This window comes from Limanda limanda, chromosome 20 (assembly GCF_963576545.1).
Source record: "Limanda limanda chromosome 20, fLimLim1.1, whole genome shotgun sequence".
Taxonomy (NCBI): Eukaryota; Metazoa; Chordata; class Actinopteri; order Pleuronectiformes; family Pleuronectidae; genus Limanda; species Limanda limanda.
In genome coordinates this window covers 5000385-5024459 of record NC_083655.1, presented here as the reverse complement: position 1 = coordinate 5024459, position 24075 = coordinate 5000385, and the positions used below count along the sequence as shown (strand labels likewise).

Below are 24075 nucleotides of genomic sequence, written 5' to 3'. Positions count from 1 at the left end.
GGAGAGGAAAGGTCAACGAAGTCATAAACCGATTCTAAAATGAAATAAGGTGATACTGAATGAGAATAACATAATATGTAATATACGTTATATGGCTCTTTTTGAAACCATTTAAAGTAACATTAATAGACGTAAGTGGTATGAATTCTTGATTTCCCCCCCTCTTTACTGACGATGTGTGTTAGTCCGAGATACTACATCATTATATTTGATAAGTGAATAATTTCTTATCAGTTCCATAGAAATCAAGATAAGGCAACACCTCTGATACACCAACATGTTTCATTGGAAAAAAGGTAGTTCAACAATGAGAAATCATTAACCTGGACATTTTGTATTGTTCTCCAGAAACCATCTGGGTGTTGGGCAGCAGTGTTTCCCGCTATCCTCTGATTGACCACAGATGACATGTTTGGGAGAACCAAACTCATATTTTTATCTTGTTTTACTTTGACGAACTTAAGGATCCAGGTACTCCCAGTGTAGTTTTTGTTCCTGCAGTTCCTTTGTTTTGGGAGGAAAACTGAGACGTGTCACAGTGGTGAAAATAGAGGGGTTGAAAAATTTGCAAAACGTGAAGGTCTGTGAAAACTTTCTGGAGCAAGTGTGTGTTCCATGAGTGCTTTGTGAATAAATGTAATCGATGTGATGCAAGTAGCTCTCGGCCCCTTCAAACTTTTCAAAGTAGCTCAGAGATGAAGAACGGTTGGTGACCCCTGTTCTAGAAGAAGTTGATCGGGTCCTCTGCCTTCTTCTCTTGCTGCAGGTCCGTCAGGATAAAGCTGCCTTCTTGACTTGATATAAAGGCTATCCTGGAGATATGAACCTCAAGTATATTTCATTCATAACTTGTTAATAAATACTTTAATTACATGAACTAATTAATACGAATAACAATAAGTGTTCTCTGAGTGCTCCTGTCTGTGCTGGGCCCTTGGAATCATCCTAATCCTCCCCCCACAAATCTGATTTATTTAATTATATTTTATAAATTTACGGCATACAAAAATTTGTTGACATTCTTCTAACATCATGAGCTACACTACTAAGACAGTATACAATTAGATGTTAGGTAACATTGTTTGATACAGAGCCGGGTTAATGTGAGATTAGTTGATTGAACAGCCTGTAGGCACTGATAGGCTGCTTTGTTGTGTTTGTGGTCCCTTTAGAAATACTCAATGGGGTCATCATAGCTTTTGGCTTGCTGTAGGTCAGTCAGCTGAAGGGTTTCTCCATTACATGGCAAATCTTCGAAAACGCGGAGATGAACATGATCATCTCCTCCCACATGGACCTGCAAGGAAACAAGAGTTAGAGTTTGTGTTCATCTGATGAATGCAAGTTCATCTTCTTTATGCTCCTCTGAGAAAAACATCTGGTTCCACTAAGTGCAATATCTAGTCGTTGAATGTCTCCCTGTAAACAGCAGCCTGCTATCAAAATATCATGTGTCATCTTCTTCTATAACACTGGCACCTCTTATCAGTTCCATGGAAATCAAGATAAGGCAACACCTCTGATACACCCACATGTTGTAGTGGAACTTTATCTTGAGTTGTGAAATAAAGAGTTACTCAGATCGGAGTTGTCTTTGAGTTTTAATTATAAGCTTTGCAGAGGTTTACACAGTCAGCAAAAACGCTTCAGAGTGCAGCTACGAATAGTTAAAAAATAAGGTTTTTATACATTTTGTTTAACGGGAAACATAACAGAAAGAAGAAAGGAAACGTCTGCCGTCTGGCATTGCTGCTACAGAAAGAGGAATCAATCCCTGCACCCAGTTTCATAGATCAGGGTCAAAGGAGGTGAAATTATCAAGTAAGTGAATGAACTCTGAGGTTTTATCTGCTAAGTGCACAGAAAACAGTCATAACCGTAGTAAAACATTCATCACAGTAGTAAGACATTGATCAGTGGAATTTTCCACAACAATGAGTTTATTGGAAAAATGGTGATCAACCATGAGAAATAATTACCTGAACATTTTGTTTGGTTCTCCAGAAACCATCTGGCTGTTGAGCAGCAGTGCTTCCCTAAATCCTCCGATTGACCTCAGACGACATGTTTGGGAGAACACTACCATCCACCTGCAGGGGAGAGGAAAGGTCAACGAAGTCATAAACCGATTCTAAAATGAAATAAGGTGATACTGAATGAGAATAACATAATATGTAATATACGTAATATGGCTCTTTTTGAAACCATTTAAAGTAACATTAATAGAAGTAAGTGGTATGAATTCTTTATTTCCCCCCCTCTTTACTGACGATGTGTGATAGTCCGAGATACTACATCATTATATTTGATAAGTGAATAATTTCTCATCAGTTCCATGGAAATCAAGATAAGGCAACACCTCTGATACACCCACATGTTTCATTGGAAAAAAGGTAGTTCAACCAAGAGAAATCATTAACCTGTACATTTTGTTTTGTTCTCCAGAAACCATCTGGGTGTTGGGCAGCAGTGTTTCCCGCTATCCTCTGATTGCCCTCAGATGACATGTTTGGGAGAACCAAACTCATATTTGTATCTTGTTTTACTTTGACGAAGTAAAGGATCCAATTACTCCCACTATAGCGTCTGTTCCTGCAGCTCCTGTGTTATAGGAAGAAAACTGAGACGTGCCACAGTGTTAAAAATTCAGGGGTTGAAAAATGTGCAAAATGTGAAGGTGTTTCTGGAGCAAGTGTGTGTTCCTGCAGCTATTTTACAAATCATGAACCAGCACAGAAAGAAAGAAAAGCAACACATTGAAAAATGTTTTAATTCAAAATAGTTCAATTTTGACTGTCAGTATGATCTACAGCACGTACACAGTATGTTGTTTCATGTTAGAATTGGTTAACATTGTTAAACATACAGAGCTGTTGGTGTAATGTAATGTGATGGAAATCTGAAACTACTAAAGCGTTCCTAAACCACTCCACACACTCAACCAACCCCTCAGCGGCCGGTCATTGTTCACCAGTGGTAGAAATCAAGTCATATGTGGGAGAGCACCTGCTCCAGGTGCCTCAGCAGCTCTTGAGCACTGGGCCTGCATCTAGAGATGCTGATCAAAGTTGTCTTTGTGTATTTTAATAGGGGCTTTCTGCAGAAAGGATCCACACAGAGAGTCACGATATCAGAGCGTAGATGCAGAACAGTCCAATGCAAGGATCTCATACAGGTGAGCTAAGGTTGTTTGTCTGAGCCAGTTCAGACTGGTTCTCTAGGCGCAGTTTGAGATTGGAATAAAAACACAGACAACTGATTTACATATGTTTCCTTTGGAGATAAAGCAGACATAAATTCAGTTCTTTGGAGAGTCAATAAGTAATAAAAAGGTCATAAAGAATTCAGGTCATAAAAGTTCAGATCATAAACAGTTCAGGTCATAAAAGTATTCAGACAGGTTATGAATGTTTTTAGAGTGGTCTGTAAAAATGTAAATTTCAACTATAAAATAGGTTTCAACCACACTTCTTTATTTTTCCACTACAGTGATATAAAGTGATGAGTTTTGTTTGTGGTTATTCTAGAACAGGGGTGTCCAACACAATTGCTTCCTCTGAAAACCACAACCAGAGGATCGATATCTACAACGTTTTGAAAAACTACTTTGTGGAACAAAATGTGCCGATTGAAAACCTGGTGTAGCAGCAATTTCTATTTTATTGCTACTGGTGGCTGAGTTGGGTTTGATCCTGACGCATGTATAAAAGATGAGGAGTAGAGGTTTGTCCGGTTGGTCCCTTTGACCATTAATTGTAGAAAAAAGATGGTTTACAAGTTGCTTGAAACAAACTAAATACATTAAACTAAAGAGTCTCTCGTAGAGCCCATTGAACGTCACAAAACATGGTCAAAAAGTGTTGCCTTCCTCAGCCACGCCCAGATGCTCTCGTGGCTGGCTCTTTAAGCCTTTCCTCTTGGCTCCACCCTCCGCCTCTCAGGTTCAGTTCAGGTGTCCTTTAGGTGGGGTAAAAACATCTACAAACACAGTGTCACTCACACACATATGGCTAATAAAGAAAGATAACAAAGGTTAATATGGCTCCTACAGCTGGTGTCTATTACAACAGATGGAGCTATGACAGGACGCCACTCAGGATTTATTGCACAGTGCTGATGAGTGCTTTGTGAATAAATGTAAGCGATGTGATGCAAGTAGCTCTCGGACCCTTTAATTTTTTCAAAGTAGCTCAGAGATGAAGAGCGGTTGGAGACCTCTGTTCTAGAAGAAGTTGATCGGGTCCTCTGCCTTCTTCTCTTGCTGCAAGTCTGTCAGCATAAAGCTAACTTCTTGACTTGATCGAAGTTAATGTAAAGAACTTCAGGTGATGGGAAGTAGTGTCTCTCTCTCTCTCTCTCTCTCTCTCTCGCTCTCTCTCTCTCTCTCTCTCTTTCTCTCCCCCCCACACACACACACACAGGTAAAAAAACCTCTTCCCATTTCGGACGTCTCATCAAGGGTTGGTGATACAAAACTTATTGTGGATACTCAAAAACACCAAGAGCTCTAAGACCCACGGTATTGAACAGAGAGAGGGTGAAACATAAAGGCTAAACTGGAGATATAAACCCCAAGTATATCTCATTCATAACTTGTTAATTAATACTTTAATTATGTGAACTAATAAATAATAATCATAACAATAAGTGTTCTCTGAGTGCCTCTGTTTGTGCTGAGCCCTTGGAACCATTCTAACCCACCCACCCGCACTGAAACAAAAGCAAGAACAAATCTGATTTATTCAATTATATTTTATTAATTCAAGGCAAACAAAAATTAGTTAACATTCTCCTAACATCATGAGCTACACTACTAAGACCGTATACAATTAGATGTAGGGTAACACTGTTAGGTACAGAGCCGGGTTATTGTGAGATTAGTTGATTAAACAGCCTGTAGGCACTGATAGGATGCTTTGTTATGTTTGTGGTCCCTTTAGAAATACTCAATGGGGTCGTGGTGGCTTTTGCCTTGCTGAATCTCAGTCAGCTCAAGGGTTCCTCCATCACATGGCAGTTTTTGGTAAACGCGGAGATGAACATGATCATCTCCTCCCACATGGACCTGCAAGGAAATAAGAGTTAGAGTTTGTGTTCACCAGATGAATGCGAGTTCATTTTGTTTTGCTCATCTGAGAAAAACATCTGGTTCCACTAAGTGCACTGCCTAGTCGTTGAATGTCTCCCTGTAAACAGCAGCATTGTGTCATCTTCTTCTATAAATAACACTGGCACCTCAGTGGATATCAGTAAGTATCAGTAAGTAAACAGTGTTGCAGCCAAATCCAATTCCAATACCGAACTTGAATGTCTGGGCTTACAGACACTATACACAAGACCACAGAAGCAGCATGGAGGCTTTTATGTTTTCTGTAGTTTTCTTTAACGTTTGAAGAAGTAGTCACCAATTACTTCAATTGTATTGGATCGTCATAGTGGTGAGTGTGTAAACAGTGAATGTTCATTTTTGGGTGAACTTCCCCTTTAAAGATGATATTTTCCATGATGTGTGTGTCTCATCCTCCAGGACTTGTTCTTCTTCTTCTACCTTAATGAAGTAGTTGAACCCGCCCACAACCTGCGTCCTGTACATCTCGGGTTTGAACATGTCGTAGTTCTTCCCTGTCCTTGCTTCAACCTCGCGACTCATCTACACACCAAGAAGTGACAACAACAAGAACAACAACAAGAACAACACAATAAAACACAAACCCTGTCCATGTGTGAATATATCCCAGAGAAGAGAGAGGAACAATGGTTTCTCTACTCACCATGCCACAGATCATCAGGGTTACTCCATCTGCTTCGAAAACCTCAGAGAGTCCACCTGTACGAGACATCTTCACGTCTCTTGATCGCAGCTAAAATAACAATAAACACACGAGAATCGTCTTTTATTCTTTTTAACGAGGAAGTCACCTTTAGTCAGTGATCACATGATGTTTTGGAGCGTACCATCCACCTGCAGGGGAGAGGGGCGGAGATGAAAGGTCAACAAAGTCATAAACCGATTTTAAAATGAAATAAGGTGACACTGAATGAGAATAACATGTAATATGGTTCTATATGAAAACATTTAAAGTAACATTAATAGAAGCAAGTGATGTTAATTCTTGATTTTGTGTCTTTTTCCACCCTCTTCACTGACGATGTGTGTTAGTCCGACATACTACGTCATTACATTTGATAAGTAAATTCATTCTTATCAGTTCCATGGAAATCAAGATAAGGCAACACCTCTGATACACCCACATGTTTTCATTGGAAAAAAGGTAGTTCAACCAAGAGAAATCATTAACCTGTACATTTTGTTTTGTTCTTCAGAAACCATCTAGGTGGTGAGCATCAGTGCTTCCCTAAATCCTCTGAGTGACCTCAGATGACATGTTTGGGAGAACCAAACTCATATTTATTTCTTGTTTTACTTTGACGAACTAAAGGATCCAGGTACTCCCAGTGTAGTTTTTTTTCCTGCAGTTCCTTTGTTTTAGGGGGAAAACTGAGACGTGTCACAGTGGTGAAAATAGAGGGGTTGAAAAATTTGCAAAACGTGAAGGTCTGTGAAAACTTTCTGGAGCAAGTGTGTGTTCCATGAGTGCTTTGTCAATAAATGTAATCGATGTGATGCAAGTAGCTCTCGGCCCTGTAGTAGAAAATTAACTAAGCAAGGTTAAAAAAGTATTTTGTATTTGGACAGTAAGTGTTTGAAGCTTCTCAAGAGACTTTTATGACTTGTATTTACATACAACAGATGTTTGATGACTTGAGCTGTTTTCTGGTGGGAACTGTTTATGACGTCAATACAGTGAGACCTTTTGCGACTTAATTACCCATCAAAGGAAGGAGTGTATCTCTTATAATCACCTTAAGAAACACATGTGAATCAGCTGTTATGTTTAGTTTCCTGTCCTTCCCCCACCTATGGGAACCTGTCTGGATTGGCTCAGAGAGACAGCCCTATCCCCTGGTATATAAGATCTGTGTATCTGACTGTTCTGCATCTTCACTCTGAGACCCTTGCGGTTTCCCTGTGTTGATCCTTTCTGCAGAAAGCCCCTTATTAAATACACGTAGATAACTTTGTTGTTTCCAGCCTCTTGTATCTCCAGAATTCTACCACAATTTGGTGTCAGAAGTGGGATCGCACGTCTGGACGCATCTGGACTCGGTGTCTACGGTTGACTGATCATCTTGGAAAAAAGTTTCCAACCTTAACCTCCCCACGGGTGAGATGCAGGGACCTAGACCCGAGCCGGATTGTCTCAGCGCTGCGATCTATCTGGTGAGAATCTGAGATTTCAAGTGTAATATATACCAAGCAGAACATAGTGTTACAGAGAAGTTGGTCTAAGAGGGAATCGGGATCCTCCAGACAGGTGAAAGCCCTGTAAATTTTTAACCAAGGTTTAGAAGAAACCTGGAAGGTAGACTGACGAGGTACCTTAAAAACGAGTTTGTTAAATAACACAACCACAGAGAGGACATAATACTGAGTTGTATTTGCATTGTGTGAAACAAGTCTCGAAGACGCGCGCATGTAGAGAACTTCTTTAAGGCACTATGATTTGTGTTGGTGAGGCAGAATATTTGAAGGTGTATTTTTAAAAAAAAGATATAAAAAAAAAGAAAAAAAAAGAGATGAATTGAGAAACTAACAGCAACCAAGTTATTACAAGAGAAAATTACTGTTGGTTATATAATATTGGAGGTATTACATTATTTAGATGATGTTTATATTAACAAGTTTCCTATTTGCTCCTTACGATAGCGTTTTGGAGATTGATTGAAGATTTAAGGTAACTACTTAAAATAAAATTTAAAAAAAATTCTTTACATAGGTAAATGAAAAATATAAGATTTGGATTATGGAACTGAACTGAGTAATCCTTATGTGAACTTCATGTGAAAGAACTATGGTGACAAAGCACTAAGTTTGTTTCAAGTGTGAATGAGGAATGAGAGACTGTGGGTTTCCAGAGAGAGAGAGAGTTTTTTAAGACAGCTGAAACAGCTGAGACTGAATCTAGAGGAGAACGAAATAGTAAGTTAGGCCAGAAAAGTAAATTTAAAATTTCAGGCAGATAGGAATGTATGTTGAATGTGGTTAGAATAATTGCATCATAGGGACAGAAAACATACACTGGCAGGGACAGTTAACACCTCACAAATGTCTCAGTGTCTCAAAATGCAGGTTCCCGACCTCGACTCTTCCCCGCCGACAAGACGACAACCAGAACAACACCAAGCTCCACCAGAAGCGGATGTTCCACAGGCAGGAGCCCAGGTTCCACAACAACCTTTTCCAGCTAATGACGTTCCAGACCCATAACTCCTCTCTTCACCTCGCACCAGACAAGTGGGCTATATGGACTGGGACAGGATCCAGCCCGAATCGCGAATTCTTGAAGTGACCTGAAGTTGCCAGCCTGTTAAAACGTACAGGCATCAAGTGGGACTCAGGAAGAGCTTAATAAAAGCACATACAGTTCATGCGAATAAGAAGAAGAAAGAGAGACTGATCTGCATAAAGCCTCACTGAAGATGTTCATAGGTACATCGCGATGCAGAAGAAGAGGATTTCAAGGAAGGAGGGGGGACGCATGTGGAAACGATGATTGGGACATTTGTTTTCTCTGTGGAGAGAAGGGACATTGGGCAAAACAAAAATTGATTGATGAATTACAAGGCTGAATGAACCGAGGCGGGGATGGAGGAGAGGGAGGAACCAGCATCTTTGAGCAGAGAACGAGACCATGAGGAACACCTCACACATCAAGAGGGTGAATGCACCACACAAACACAAACACTTATCATAGAAGTAAATGATTTTTTTTTGTTTTTTAGAGAAGAAAGACAAACTACTGATAGGAACATAGCTTAAATAGCAATGAGATGATTATGCTAATATGCCAATGCACACACTCACAGTGCTAGGGAAAGAGATTATATTAAGTGTAATGCTGCTTCACTGTTATATGCGTATGAATGGAAGCTTTGCTCATCTGTTGTCACATCAAATCGACAAAGATCTAGTGGACAAGGCATATTCAGTCACATTAAGAACAGACACCACGTATATGCATCCAAAAGATTTAAACTTCACTGCACTCAAACACAAAGGGAGAGATGCAGGTTTGAAAAAATAAGTTGTAGGGAAAGTAGTGTGAAAGAAAATTCAACACTAAGTATCATGTTCTGGAAAGAACATAGATGTGCTGTTACTGTAGTCACCCTCTCAGTTCCTTCACAGATGTTCAGAGGATGCTTTCCTTTTTTGATGTTCCTGGTTCACACTCACATGACTTGCTGTCAAAAACAAAAATGATGAATGGCAAGACTTGCGACCGTGGATACAAAAATGTGTCAATGCTGACATTTGGGAAAAGATATCAGATCCCGTGGTTAAGTAAAATCAATTTTTTAAAGTGTTTAGAAAATGATTTACATCTGTTATTTACACTTTCAAGGTTGTTTAAATGGTACCAGACACAAATACAGAAGCCCAATATGCACATGCATATTTAGTTTATACAAACAACATTTTAAGGGCTCAGAGGTAATCATGATGTGGGTTTAATTAACACATGGAACCTGTGGTTATTACACCATGATCTGACAATATCTACTGTAACAGAAAGCCATCGATGGTATTACACCAGTTTTCAACTCTCTATTGAGAGCAGGTGTAATTGTTCCTTGCAAGGATTTACTAGTGCACACTCTGATTTTTTCCGGTGGAAAGTATTTTTGATAAAACACAAACTGATGATTTGCGATTCATCCACAATTTGTATGTTGTCAACGCCGCAGTACAACAATGCGCTTCGTCGGTTCCAAATTCTTAAAACAATCCTTTAGCAAGTTCTGAAGGATTATAAATGATTCTCTGTTGTTGATCGGGCAAATGCATTCTTCAGTTTTTAAATTGATAAAGACATATAATACTGGTTTACATTTGAGTTCAACAGAGAAAGTTATACATTCACATGCCTCTTCAAGGCTATTGTGAATCACTGACCATTTACAACCAGGCACTAAAAAGCTTAAGATCATTAAAGATAACACCAGGAAGTGCACATTTACGATATGTTGACAATATAAGGATTAGTGATTTGTGCTCCAACTGAAGAATATTGTGAAAATTATTCTGTAGCTCTACTAAAACATCTAAATGCAGAAGGACATAAGGCAAGCCTGAAAAACTGCAGTTTGTTAAAGTATAAGTTTGTTAAAGCAAAGGTTTGTAAAAGTATAAGTTTGTAAAAGTATAGGTTTGTAAATGTACAAGTTAAAATTTTAGGGCATGTGATCACAGCAGAGGGCAATTCCCTCTCCCCTAATAGTGTAACAGTAATTCAAAGATTCCTAAAACTGTTACAAAGAAATAAGTGATGTCATTCCTATGAATGTATTTTAACTATGCTGTCCTCGAGGAGCCCCTCAGCGCAATCGCACACGGGCTTAAAAGTGTTGGGCAAGGCCCAGTGATCCGACTTAGAACAAAGGGTCGTAAAACCTTAGGCCAGGCTCGGGTAACCCCTTACATTTAAAAATCCAGCATGGGCCCTTATCTCCATGTGGCAAAAGATCACGTCCTGGTCCCCCACGGTAAGCCCGCCCCTGGGGGCCAAATCCTGACAACTCAATTGGCTGGAGGGCCACACTGACCCCTGACCCCTCCTCCCAGGGGGGAGTCACCTGAGACATGACTTAAAAGGGCTGAACTCACAGACTTCTCGCACTCTCTTCACTCAGATGCCCAAGCGACAACAGAACCCCTCCGGGGTTCTACTAGTTAACTCGGTATTTTTAAGAGACTCCCTTTGTCCTCCTCTTTTCCACGCTGCTCAAGTTGTTTTCTGACCTCAAGAGGTCTAACCACACGACTCAGTAACTAATGGAGGCGATAAGACATTTGTTTTGTTCATTTCAATTCATTTCATTAATTTCTTCTTTTACCTTAGTTGACGTTTTTATTTTGAAAAGGACTTTTCCTGTTTTTAACTTGGAAAGACCAAAACAGGAAATTGCTCGCTGGACGATCTCAGACTGTTTCCTTATCCACACGGACTTTACTTTATTCTTTCTCCACACGATCTACAACGGCTACAAGCAGCCGAACGTCCCTGTGAGGCAGCACGATCTCCGCTGCTGCAGAAGAAGACGAAACCTCATCTCGCCACGGAGCACAACGGATCGGCTCCGGCCCAGCTGCGGTGCTCACGAGAGCCCGTCTGAGAAACTTCAAGCGATTCACTGAACCTCCGGGGATTCGCGCCAAGTCGCATGCAACCCACGAAATCACGGTCACAGTAAGAGGCTTATGTTGTCTGGGCAGATGTTAGTTTTAATATGTAGCGTGTTGATTTAATACTTGAGTGTATTTTGTTGATGGAACTTCCGTGTTCCATTGTTTTAGCCGGCCACTACTCCGAGCCGCTACTTCCGGTTTCCGGTTGGATCGCAATGTTTTGTGTTGCAGTAAATAGGGCCGCGAGAAGCGCCTCCGCCCGCACTGTTAACGTCTGTGTGAGTCTGCAGTGATTTCACCGATCAGAACCTCGGCCCACAACGCTCGCTTGAGGGCTGAGGGGGAATCACAGTTAACTCATCTCAGGCGTATTTTTAAGAGCTTCTTTGAACTCTCCTTACATGTTTTCTCTCTCTCTCCTTCTAAACCGACCTATACACACTTCTGACCTGTATTTATAATACAGGTCATGTCACATAGTTAAATCTATGCTTAGAGAGGCTGAACACATCTGGAAACCATTCGGCCCCCAAAGCCAAGCAGAGATAAGAATTCTCTTTGTCTAAAATTTCCTTTGTGTAATTCATGTGACGACCACCAGTGTGCGCTCCGGCCACATGGTGTCATTAACATAGACTCCATCTTGAATAACGCAAGTTAACCCACCATTTTGAGTCTATTATTGCCACGCCTCCGCTCTCTCTCTCCTCCCATCCTGGCTCTAAATTCATAACGGCTCCGCCATCTTGTTTTGTAGTCAATCCGCCATTTTGAGAGTTTTTAGGCCTTGATTCCACGAATCATGATCGGCCTCCATCTTAGATGTGATGTCACTACGCGTCATCGCCACCCCCCTTCTTTTTCTCTCTCTCGCACACACACACACACACACACACACACACACACACACACACACACACACATTGATAGACACAGACAGACACACACACACACAGAGACACATAGATGGACCAGAGGTTACATGCGTGTTCTAAATTGTGATAAGCTGCTGTTGTTATCTTTGAAATATGGGAGTTTGTTAAGATGATGAATCATTAAATAACACTAACTTTATTTCACACACACACACATAGACACACACACACAGAGAGACACTTTGACACAGACACACACACACATAGAGACAGACATACATAGGTAGACCGCAGGTTGTCCATGTATTTTCTGAATTGTGATAAGTGCTGCTGCTGTGTTTACTTTTGAAATATTGGAGCTTGTTAAAATGATAAATCATTGAATAACATTATAACTTTATTTCCCCTTTTTAATAAATACTTTTGTAATTAAAGTATCTGTAGTCTGTGATTATTTGTGCATATGTATGTGATTGCAGCTGGATTATGATCGCCTGTGCTCGAACTTAGAAGCCTTCACTGTTTATTAAGTAATCGTTAATATTAAAATATTGACATTATTAATTTGACATTTATCATTATGAGACTGATAATTATAGCTTGACATCGTTGGCCCCTGGGAAACCAGGGTGGTGCCCCCCCTTTCTCAATTATTAATATAGATAGTATTATTCTTAAATTGATAATTTTATTGTGTTGGACTAATTATTTTCATTATTCTTGGTTGATAACCTTATCATTGTTAATTGATAGCTTGTACTTTCTAATTGATAATTCCTATTTTCTCATTAGTGGTTTTATTGTTATTTGATTACTGATCATCTTCAATTAATAATTTAATTATTTTTGATAGATAATTTTTATTATTTTAATAATCCTATTTCATGATTATTAATAATTAGCCAACGTCAAGTCTACTCCTATTGCACAACAAAAGCATATAGCAAAGTGACATGGACTGATGACGCGGAGAAAGCTTTCACTGACTTGAAACTGACGCTACAGATGACCTCGACTTTATGACTACACGACCATGACCGACCTTTCACACAACCAGATGACAAGAAAGGGGGAGTAGATGACATCAGTGCTACTCAGATCAAGGGGGGTAAACAGAGACGTGTAGCATTTTTCTGAGCAAAACTTGATCCCAAATGCTATGTGTATGATGCTATCGATAACATGCTATTCTGTTGGAAATGCCTAACATCACCGTGAAAAGATGTAATGTTCTTAACCCAGCTACTCTTCTTCCAACAGAAGGAGATGGTGAACAACATAATTGTGTAGTAACAATAACCTAAGTTTGTTCCCCCAGACCACACTTACAGGAAACAACGTTGCAGAATCAAGATTTACACTGTTTGTGGATGGATCAGCGTCCCGCAATTCAGACACAGGAGCAAATCAAGTTGGTTTCACTGTGGTAGCAGCACATGATACATTGATTGCACGACCTCTCCCTGCTTCCCTGTCGGCACAGGCAGCAGAGCTCACTGCTCTCATTGAAGCATGCAGATTGGCTAAGGGGAAAAGGGTTAACATCTACACTGACAGTAGATATGCATTTGTAAAGTACATGATTTTGGCACGATTTGGAAACACAGAGAATTCCTTACACCATCAGGCAAACCAATTGCACATCATGCTCTAGTGTCTCAGATCCTTGATGCTGTCCTCCTCCCCAAACAGGATGCAGTATGTAAATGTGATGCTCACACCTCTAATAATGACCAAGTATCACAAGGAAATGCCAGGGAGGATGTAGCAGCAAAAGCATTTGCTCGCCGGCTCTATCTTCTTCACACATTCTCTTACAGGTCGACCCCACCACCCCCACGGCTGACCTACAAGAACTTCAACTTAGAGCAACAGCTGAAGAGCGTGGACTTTGGAAGAGAAGTGGTTGCACACACACACATGGGGTGTGGGTGGGCCCTGATGAGAAACCTTGTTTGCCAAAATATCTGTTTCCTCATTTTGCAAAGTAAATGCATGGGAAGGATCATGTTTTAAAAGGATCGAAGATGGATTTAATTGAGCTAACACCGAGTGAGGGGAAAAAATATTGGTTGGTTATAGTTTATATGTTTTCTGAAAGACAGAGCTGCCGTAGCTAAAGCGTTGATCACTGAAGTTATTCCCAAATGGGGAATCCCAAGTAAAATCAGCAGTGAAATGGGACTCCATTTGTTAGTGCGGCACTAAAATAATTAAGAAAATATTGGGGCATTGGACCTGTTAAAAGACAATTGCCCTCAACAATTCTCTTTGAAGATGAAATGCGACGTTATTATTCAAATCTCTCTTCTGCCTTATCTGCCATCCACAAACAGGTTAAAGACGCACTCCCTAAACTGGCAAGTGGACCACTTCATGGCCTGAAGCCCGGCAACTGGGTGATAGTGAAGGACCTAAGGCGGAAAAGTGGGTGACACAGACGCTGGACAGGACCGTACCAGATCCTGTTAACAACCCACACGGCAGTGAACGTCGCTAAGAGTCCCAGAACCAGAACATCCACCTTCTGCACCCACACTGAATAATTAAAACAAAGGATCGTTGAAGAGGGGGCAGTGCTGACCAGCACAGCTGTTGGTAATAGTTGCCTCGGAGAATCACATAATACACACACAGCTGAGAAGACGACGATGAAACGCCGACCTTAGTGGCATCACTTCAGTCAGCTGGGTCGGAATGGCAGTAGAGGAACTGTTCTCTCAATATTGATGACATCAATCCCCCGCTGACTGATAACTCTTGATACGAATTTCATTTTTTGAAAACATTCAAGCCAATCTCCCGGGCCAGTCAGATTTGTTGGGTTTCAAGCATCCTGTGCGATAGGATGATTTGTTTCCCTTTGAAGCTACAGAGAGTGTTTGCTCGTATCAACATGCCACACTTCTTTAAGCACGTATGTCTCCCCCACACTGCACCTTTATACTTACAGTTTAGTTACTGTAGCCTCCATGGGCTTTATGGGGCATGCCAGCTGTGTCCCTATGGTTTGTTCTGCCAGATGACACACCAATTGGATCTACAGTCACGATAATATAAGATGTGTTTCCCCTCCCTGACTGGTTTCCTCCCCAGAACCCTTTTGATAGTGATGAAGAATGTAATGATGTTGTGATGTCTGTTTAATCTGCTTTTATTAGTCCTCCCTCCCATTTAAGGACGCATACCGTCCACGACAAAAGCAGTTTGTTTTACACTTCAATGATGATGATGATGTATTTTGAAATCCTGGTGAATTGATGTATTCGATTTTTTCATTCTCTTAAGTTGTCAATAAATGACAAAAAGGAGGGAAATGTAGTAGAAAATTAACTAAGCAAGGTTAAAAAAGTATTTTGTATTTGGACAGTAAGTGTTTGAAGCTTCTCAAGAGACTTTTATGACTTGTATTTACATACAACAGATGTTTGATGACTTGAGCTGTTTTCTGGTGGGAACTGTTTATGACGTCAATACAGTGAGACCTTTTGCGACTTAATTACCCATCAAAGGAAGGAGTGTATCTCTTATAATCACCTTAGGAAACACATGTGAATCAGCTGTTATGTTTAGTTTCCTGTCCTTCCCCCACCTATGGGAACCTGTCTGGATTGGCTCAGAGAGACAGCTCTATCCCCTGGTATATAAGATCTGTGTATCTGACTGTTCTGCATCTTCACTCTGAGACCCTTGCGGTTTCCCTGTGTTGATCCTTTCTGCAGATAGCCCCTTATTAAATACACATAGATAACTTTGTTGTTTCCAGCCTCTTGTATCTCCAGAATTATACCACAGCCCCTTCAAACTTTTCAAAGTAGCTCAGAGATGAAGAACGGTTGGTGACCCCTGTTCTAGAAGAAGTTGATCGGGTCCTCTGCCTTCTTCTCTTGCTGCAGGTCCGTCAGGATAAAGCTGCCTTCTTGACTTGATATAAAGGCTATCCTGGAGATATGAACCTCAAGTATATTTCATTCATAACTTGTTAATAAATACTTTAATTACATGAACTAATTAATACGAATAACAATAAGTGTTCTCTGAGTGCTCCTGTCTGTGCTGGGCCCTTGGAATCATCCTAATCCTCCCCCCACAAATCTGATTTATTTAATTATATTTTATTAATTTACGGCATACAAAAATTTGTTGATATTCTTCTAACATCATGAGCTACACTACTAAGACAGTATACAATTAGATGTTAGGTAACATTGTTTGATACAGAGCCGGGTTAATGTGAGATTAGTTGATTGAACAGCCTGTAGGCACTGATAGGATGCTTTGTTGTGTTTGTGGTCCCTTTAGAAATACTCAATGGGGTCATCATAGCTTTTGGCTTGCTGTAGGTTAGTCAGCTGAAGGGTTTCTCCATTACATGGCAGATCTTCGAAAACGCGGAGATGAACATGATCATCTCCTCCCACATGGACCTGCAAGGAAACAAGAGTTAGAGTTTGTGTTCATCTGATGAATGCAAGTTCATCTTTGTTATGCTCCTATGAGAAAAACATCTGGTTCCACTAAGTGCAATATCTAGTCGTTGAATGTCTCCCTGTAAACAGCAGCCTGCTATCAAAATATCATGTGTCATCTTCTTCTATAACACTGGCACCTCTTATCAGTTCCATGGAAATCAAGATAAGGCAACACCTCTGATACACCCACATGTTGTAGTGGAACTTTATCTTGAGTTGTGAAATAAAGAGTTACTCAGATCGGAGTTGTCTTTGAGTTTTAATTATAAGCTCTGCAGAGGTTTACACAGTCAGCAAAAACGCTTCAGAGTGCAGCTACGAATAGTTAAAAAATAAGGTTTTTATACATTTTGTTTAACGGGAAACATAACAGAAAGAAGAAAGGAAACGTCTGCCGTCTGGCATTGCTGCTACAGAAAGAGGAATCAATCCCTGCACCCAGTTTCATAGATCAGGGTCAAAGGAGGTGAAATTATCAAGAAAGTGAATGAACTCTGAGGTTTTATCTGCTAAGTGCACAGAAAACAGTCATAACCGTAGTAAAACATACATCACAGTAGTAAGACATTGATCAGTGGAATTTTCCATTACAATGAGTTTATTGGAAAAATGGTGATCAACCATGAGAAATCATTACCTGAACATTTTGTTTGGTTCTCCAGAAACCATCTGGCTGTTGAGCAGCAGTGCTTCCCTAATTCCTCTGATTGACCTCAGACGACATGTGTGTGTGCTAGATACAAATCATTAACCAGCAAAGAAAGAAAAGCAACACATTAAAAGATATTAATGCTTTTGAGATAACAATTATTCATTAAAGAAACTAACCAAAATTTGGTTTGTAACAGGTCATTATTTAGAGATACATCATTATATTTGATTAGTAAATCATTGCTTATCATTTCCAATGGAAATCAAGATAAGGCAACACCTCTGATACACCCACGTGTTCATTGGAAAACAGGTGTTCAACCGAGACTGAACAGGTATTGCAAGTTTACAGACAAAGACAATTCAAAGCGCTTTACATATGCATGGAGGTGTATTAGGGGTGAAGGTAGAAATGTTTGGTCCTAAGAAAGAAGATAATGCTGGCACCACCCAATCACCCCCCACGGAAAAAACCTAAACGACTAAACTGCGTGGAAAACCCATTTGATCATCCGTAAAAAAATACAGTAGCTGCGCGGGACAAATTAAATAAAACATAAATAATTAATCCAAGGGACATTTAAGAAGACTTTACGAGGATTACCTTCATGGTTATAAAGTCCTAATTTTACATTTTTCGTTATTGTAACTGTGTTTAGAAGCCATTCTCAGCGCTTATTTAACTATTATCATGGTCGGAGGAGGAAACGCAGAACTAGGACATTAGTAACTGCAACTTAATCTTGAAGCAAATATAGACAGAGTCAGATTAAGACCATCACAATCTAATCGGTCAAAAAAGTTCACATTAACCTTTCGTAGAAAGAGTTCGAAAGCAGCGTTTCCAAATCAAAACTGTCAGTTATATTAACATTCATACAATTTCTTGTATTGATAAAAAAAACACAGAGATAACAAATTATTTATGGTTGATTTTAAAACCACATACAGAAGAGAGTAAATGTTGTCGTGTACAAAATTAACAATTAAAGTCAGTCCCATTTTAAAGGTTGTTTTTAAAATGTAACGACATCTGGTGTTGAAGTTGCATGTTGCAGCTGAATACCCCTCACATCACCCTCCCCTTCCAAACCTAAAAGAGAACATGTGGCAGCCTTCAGCTGTCCTAAAAACTCAAAGTTGTTTAGTTTGTCCGGTTTGGCCTCCGTAGAGTAGCATGTAAATATAAAGTATTTAAATATAAAGGCCCCATTCTAGGCTAAAGAAAACTACAGTTCGTACAATTTAGGTGAAACACACCGGTGCAGTGGCGTTTCTACATCGAATGGCGCTGTTGTGCAGAAAGCTAAATACTGCATATCTGAACTTTGTGGCAAAAATATATTTTATTTTATTTTATATGCAAAGTAGCGTGAATGTGTGTGTGAATAAACTTCACTCACAAGCATTAAAGTCTTGTTTTGGAGTCATTTGATTCGTGTGTTTCTGTCTGTGTGCACGCTGTGTGAAACGCTTTTCGCTTGCCGTCCATCTCTGCTGTGGGCACAATGGGCAAGCGTCAGACCTGTGCCATGGGAGCACCAATCAGCGTGAACCACACAGACCTCAGTTAACATGGGAGAGTGGTGATTATTCAGATGGGCCCTACGAGTCTCCGAAGCTACTCGACTCCAGCGTCAGCCTGCTTCCGGTTCACCGTCACCTGAGCTAACAGGCTACCCCTGTCAGTGGACACCACCCGAGTCTGTGGACAGGTTCACTCACATCGGATGAATAATACGTTTTGAAGTTCTCCTGACAGAGAGGCTGAAGACGTGTGAGCTCCCGTTTCTGAGGTTAGTCAAGTTTAGTATTGTATTTATCTGTAAGTAGTGCTTCAAAGGGACGTGTACCTGGTGGTTAGCTTAGCTCGGCGGCTAGCCCGCAGTCATGCTACATGATCCGGTCCACCCAGCAGAGAGAAGCGTTAGTTTATGAGGATGAGTGTGTTTGGAGAATAAGCTTTGCAATACTAATAATGTGGAAGAACTCCACAAAGTACATGCATTGTCTTGGTATTGCACAGTTTAATCCAAAACCATAATCAAAATCAGTAGTTGAATATCCACAGAAAATAAAGATACAAACTTTGTGTAACACTTCCTCTACAATAATGCCATATTTTATGTTTCCTATCATTTTATTAGGTACGGACGAGCCTGCAGGACACAGCTGTGTTGACCGTTTTCTGTCTCTTATGGCAAAGAAGAAAAATAAAACACTGGGTTCTTATCTAAAGTGTATCAAATCAGGAAGCAAAAGAAAAACATTGTTCTAATAAGTGTTTATTTGAATATATAATATATAATGAATATAGAAATAAACTCTTTTATACATGACACTTAGCAATGACTGCCAACTCTAAACAGTTGCAGGCCGTCTTTAGTTAAGGGAGGAAAACACAAAGTGTTGTGCAGATGAAGCTGGTGCATGTCGCTAGTGATGGCGTGATGAAGCTTCATGAAGCGTTGAAGCTTTCCATCCAATTGGTTCGCTCATGGGCCGAAGCATCATGGGTCTTCATTTGCTCTACTGCGCCATCAAGTGGACATTAAATGTAAATGTAATTATTATGACACCATGGATTTGGTGTGTGAAGCTTTGAATTGAATAAATGAATGAATGATGTTTGTGATGCCAATACATAAACGATTATTATTAATATGGTGTCTGTCTTTATGATACAATGGCGTGGTCAAAAGTGAAAGTGGAAACAAATTGGTGAGAGTGTTGTGATGTGAATGTGCTTGTGTTACTGGGTTTGTGACTGTGCTTATGTGTGTGGGGGGACAAAATGTAACACGTACAATAGAGATAACGGTTTATTAATTATAATTTAAAAACAACAGCTTTTCAACAGTGCTGGGTTTCAGGCGGTTTCTTTTTTTTGAAATAATTTCGCCTGCTTTAGAAAAGATCCTTTCACAGGACACAGATGAAGCTGGGGTACGAAGAAAAGATACCGCAAGTTTGTACTAGATAAAAAATGAATTCCCCCGCCCCCAACCCGCCAATACTCTAGAATATATTGCAAGCAAATGCACAATAAAGTCCCAAGACAAGTACATGTGTGTGTGTGTGTGTGTGACCACTTTCTGAATCAGTCACGTGGTTCGGCCGGCTCGCGAGGCTTCGAACGTCATCACATACGTCATCAACACAAGCCTCGATACGCGCTTCACTAAAATCATCCTGGATTACTCGACACACGCTTCGAAGCCTCGACACGGGAGGACCCATCACTATTATAAACCTCCAAAGTGTCCCTTCCAGAGTTTTCGCCACAATGCATCTTTTGTCCTCCGTGCGCCACACAGATGATGGAGGCCCATCTGAGCAGAGACCAAGCTATCAAGGGTTGTATAGCCAAAACATTTGCGGTGGTGGGACAGCTGCCTGAGGAAAGAGCAAAAGACGGCGAGGAACTGGCAGTCATCATAACTCAGAAAGGAGCAGACCAAAGTACGTCCTGTCATTTATTTACAAAAAACCCCTCAAAGCTGTAAGATTTGAATTTCAGAACGACGACACTGTGGAACTATATTCTGACATTAAGCGTTTACATAGCTTTGCCTTCACCGCTGGTAGTTGAGTCAGGACTGATAAGAACCAATCATGAAGTGAATGTTGATGAGTGGGTCATTGTCTTAAAATGTCTGCGCTTTTGCCCGTCCACACTACAGGAAGTGAAGACAGAAATAACACACAAGGAACAGAGACTACAAAATAAAACAGGAAACAGAAACACAGAGTGTGAAAACATGAAAACACTTCAAACATAAACAACAGAGCTCCACCAGATAAACAGAAAACACTTTTACAATTTAGACTGCAAAATATAAACTGCCAGATCGTGACAATCGGTCAATGTAAACATGTTCCCGGGGTATCGGGGGCACCGTTGAGCCATTTTGCCACGCCCCTTAAAAATTCCTCCAGAATACCTACATTTTTACCACTTTCTTATTATCTGCAAATAGATAATGGTAAGAATTTTAGCATGTTAAAGACCTCAAAAAGCCAATTAATTTGCCTGAAAAAAAAAATTATCCTTACAATTTCAATAGGGCCTCACTGTCTGTCAGTGCCTGTCAGGTTGTCATCCTTATTTCCATTGGGTGTTATTTTATTATCTTTTAAAGATCTGTTGTGTTACATTGTTCACATTTCCATCTTCTCACATTTCTTTCTCTGTGACAATCACTTACATTTAGTGAAGTAGTTGGTCCGAGTCATGGGACTAGATTTATACAGGGAAATGCATTAGTCACAGAAACCTCACAAACGCTGCAGTTAAAAGTTAATGTAAAGAACTTGAGGTGATGGGCAGTAATCTCTCTCTCTCTCTCTCTCTCTCTCTCTCTCTCTCTCTCTCTCTCTCTCTCTCTCTCTCTCTCTCTCTTTCTCTCACACACACACACTGGTAAACAACTCTTCCCATTTGAAAAACACCAAGAGCTCTAAGACCCACGCTTCTGTTCTGCTGACTGGAAATCAAGCAAGACCGAACCAAGCATTGAACAGAGAGAGGCTGAAAGATAAAGGCTATCCTGGAGAAATGAACCCCAAGTATATTTCGTTTATAACTTGTTAATAAATACTTTAATAACATGAACTTATTTATAATAATAACAATAAGTGTTCTCTGAGTGCCCCTGTCTGTGCTGGGCCTAACCCACCCACCCCCCACCCGCACAGAAACAAAAGCAAGAACAAATCTGATTTATTCAATTATACTTTATTTAATTCACGGCATACACATTTTTTTTGACATTCTTCTTACATCATGATAGGCACTGATAGGATGCTTTGTTTGGTCTGTGGTCCCTCTAGAAAGGCACAAGGGGGTCGACGGAGCTTTTGTCTTCCTGTATGCCAGTCAGGCAACACATTCCTCCATAACATGGCAGTTCTTGGTAAACGCTGAGATGAACATGATCATCTCCTCCCACATGGACCTACAAGGAAACAAGAGTGAGATTTTGTGTTCAGCCGATGAATGCGAGTTCATCTTAATTTTGCTTCTCTGAGAAAAACATCTGGTTCCACTAAGTTCACCGTCTAGCTTGCTGCATTGAAAATTATGCTTTATGAGTCAGACAGTATGTCTTCATCCATCTGCTCTCAGGTGTTTTAAAGTTGTGCATCAAAAATCCTTTGCACTGGAAACCCATAAAGTAAAAATATCACAGTAGTATTTAGAAGTAGCCAAAGAGGAAGTTTGTGAATCAATAACAAAATGCAAGAAGGTGCAATGAAACACACTTGGGGAGAATTGATTATGATTTTCATAAAGCCTATGATTTTTGACACACGGATTGAAACCAAATCATCCAATCACCTAGAAATGAGGAAACTAAGATCCTCAAATGAATACATGAAAAAAATAAAGCATACATCCACATTTCCCACGTCATTTATGGAGGTTGGTCGTTTTAAATGTTGTTCTTTTGATGTAAACAAGTTATCTGTTGCACTTGCTGCTCTCTCTGAGTTTCTCCTCACTGGAGGTTTGACTGGTCCTCTCTTATCGAAATCTCATTGTGTTATCTTCTTCTATAACAATGACACCTCAGTGGAGCATTAAACCTTTATCTTGATGACCTGAACACTAAGTACACACGCGTATCAGAAAGTAAACAGCGTTGCAGACAAATCGAATTCCGCTACCGAACTTCAATGTCTGGGCTTAAAGACACTATACACGAGACCACAGGAGCAGCATGGAGGCCTCTATGTTTTCTGTAGTTTTCTTTAACGTTTGAAGAAGTAGTCACCAATTACTTCAAATGTATTGGATCGTCATAGTGGTGAGTGTGTTAAGAGTGAATGTTCATTTTTGGGTGAACTGCCCCTTTAAAGATGATATTTTCTATGATGTGTGTATCTCATCGTCTCGGACTTGTTCTTCTTCTTCTACCTTAATCAAGTAGTTGATCCCGTTCACAACCTGCGTCCTGTACAACTTGGCTGTGAAGACGTCGTAGTTCTTCCCTGTCTTTGCTTCAGCCTTGTGCTTCATCTACACACCAAGAAGTGACAACAACAACAAAAACACTATGAAACACAAACCCTTTCCATATGTGAATAGATCGTAGAGAACAGAGAGGAACAATGGATTCTATACTCACAGCGTCACAGATCATCTGGATTACTCCATCTGCTTTGGCAACCTCAGTATATCCACCTGGCATAGACATCTTCACGACTCTTGATTGCAGCTAAAATCAAGATAAACACATGAAAAGCATCTTATATATATATATATATATGGAGCGTACCATCCACCTGCAGGGGAGAGGGGTGGAGAGGAAAGGTCAACGAAGTCATAAACCGATTCTAAAATGAAATAAGGTGATACTGAATGAGAATAACATAATATGTAATATACGTTATATGGCTCTTTTTGAAACCATTTAAAGTAACATTAATAGACGTAAGTGGTATGAATTCTTGATTTCCCCCCCTCTTTACTGACGATGTGTGTTAGTCCGAGATACTACATCATTATATTTGATAAGTGAATAATTTCTTATCAGTTCCATAGAAATCAAGATAAGGCAACACCTCTGATACACCAACATGTTTCATTGGAAAAAAGGTAGTTCAACCATGAGAAATCATTAACCTGGACATTTTGTATTGTTCTCCAGAAACCATCTGGGTGTTGGGCAGCAGTGTTTCCCGCTATCCTCTGATTGACCACAGATGACATGTTTGGGAGAACCAAACTCATATTTTTATCTTGTTTTACTTTGACGAACTTAAGGATCCAGGTACTCCCAGTGTAGTTTTTTTTCCTGCAGTTCCTTTGTTTTAGGAGGAA

The 24075-nt window shown here is 40.1% G+C and overlaps 2 protein-coding genes across 2 annotated transcripts; both read right to left on the bottom strand.

Annotated features, from left to right (window-relative positions):
- Positions 1 to 4737: 4737 nt before the first annotated feature.
- On the bottom strand, positions 4738 to 5923 carry LOC133026564 (cystatin-B-like). The gene is made up of 3 exons (XM_061093439.1): positions 5772 to 5923; positions 5549 to 5650; positions 4738 to 5065 (listed from the first exon to the last, which is right to left on the bottom strand). The coding sequence occupies exons 1-3, from the start codon at positions 5838 to 5840 to the stop codon at positions 4937 to 4939; spliced, it is 300 nt and encodes a 99-aa protein (XP_060949422.1). The 5' UTR covers positions 5841 to 5923; the 3' UTR covers positions 4738 to 4936.
- Positions 5924 to 16424: 10501 nt separating this feature from the next.
- Positions 16425 to 23449, bottom strand: LOC133026565 (cystatin-B-like). Its single transcript, XM_061093440.1, has 3 exons — positions 23381 to 23449; positions 23170 to 23271; positions 16425 to 16553 (listed from the first exon to the last, which is right to left on the bottom strand). Exons 1-3 carry the CDS (start codon positions 23447 to 23449, stop codon positions 16425 to 16427), a joined length of 300 nt encoding a protein of 99 aa, XP_060949423.1.
- Between the last annotated feature and the right edge of the window lie 626 nt (positions 23450 to 24075).

Coding starts and splice junctions, on each gene's coding strand:
- LOC133026564 (XM_061093439.1), bottom strand. CDS start 5,840: ATGTCTCGTACAGGTGGACTCTCTGAGGTTTTCGAAGCAGATGGAGTA. Junction 5,651..5,771: donor CCCTGATGATCTGTGGCATG/GTGAGTAGAGAA, acceptor CTTGGTGTGTAG/ATGAGTCGCGAGGTTGAAGC. Junction 5,066..5,548: donor GGTTCAACTACTTCATTAAG/GTAGAAGAAGAA, acceptor ATTTCCTTGCAG/GTCCATGTGGGAGGAGATGA.
- LOC133026565 (XM_061093440.1), bottom strand. CDS start 23,449: ATGTCTATGCCAGGTGGATATACTGAGGTTGCCAAAGCAGATGGAGTA. Junction 23,272..23,380: donor TCCAGATGATCTGTGACGCT/GTGAGTATAGAA, acceptor CTTGGTGTGTAG/ATGAAGCACAAGGCTGAAGC. Junction 16,554..23,169: donor GGATCAACTACTTGATTAAG/GTAGAAGAAGAA, acceptor GTTTCCTTGCAG/GTCCATGTGGGAGGAGATGA.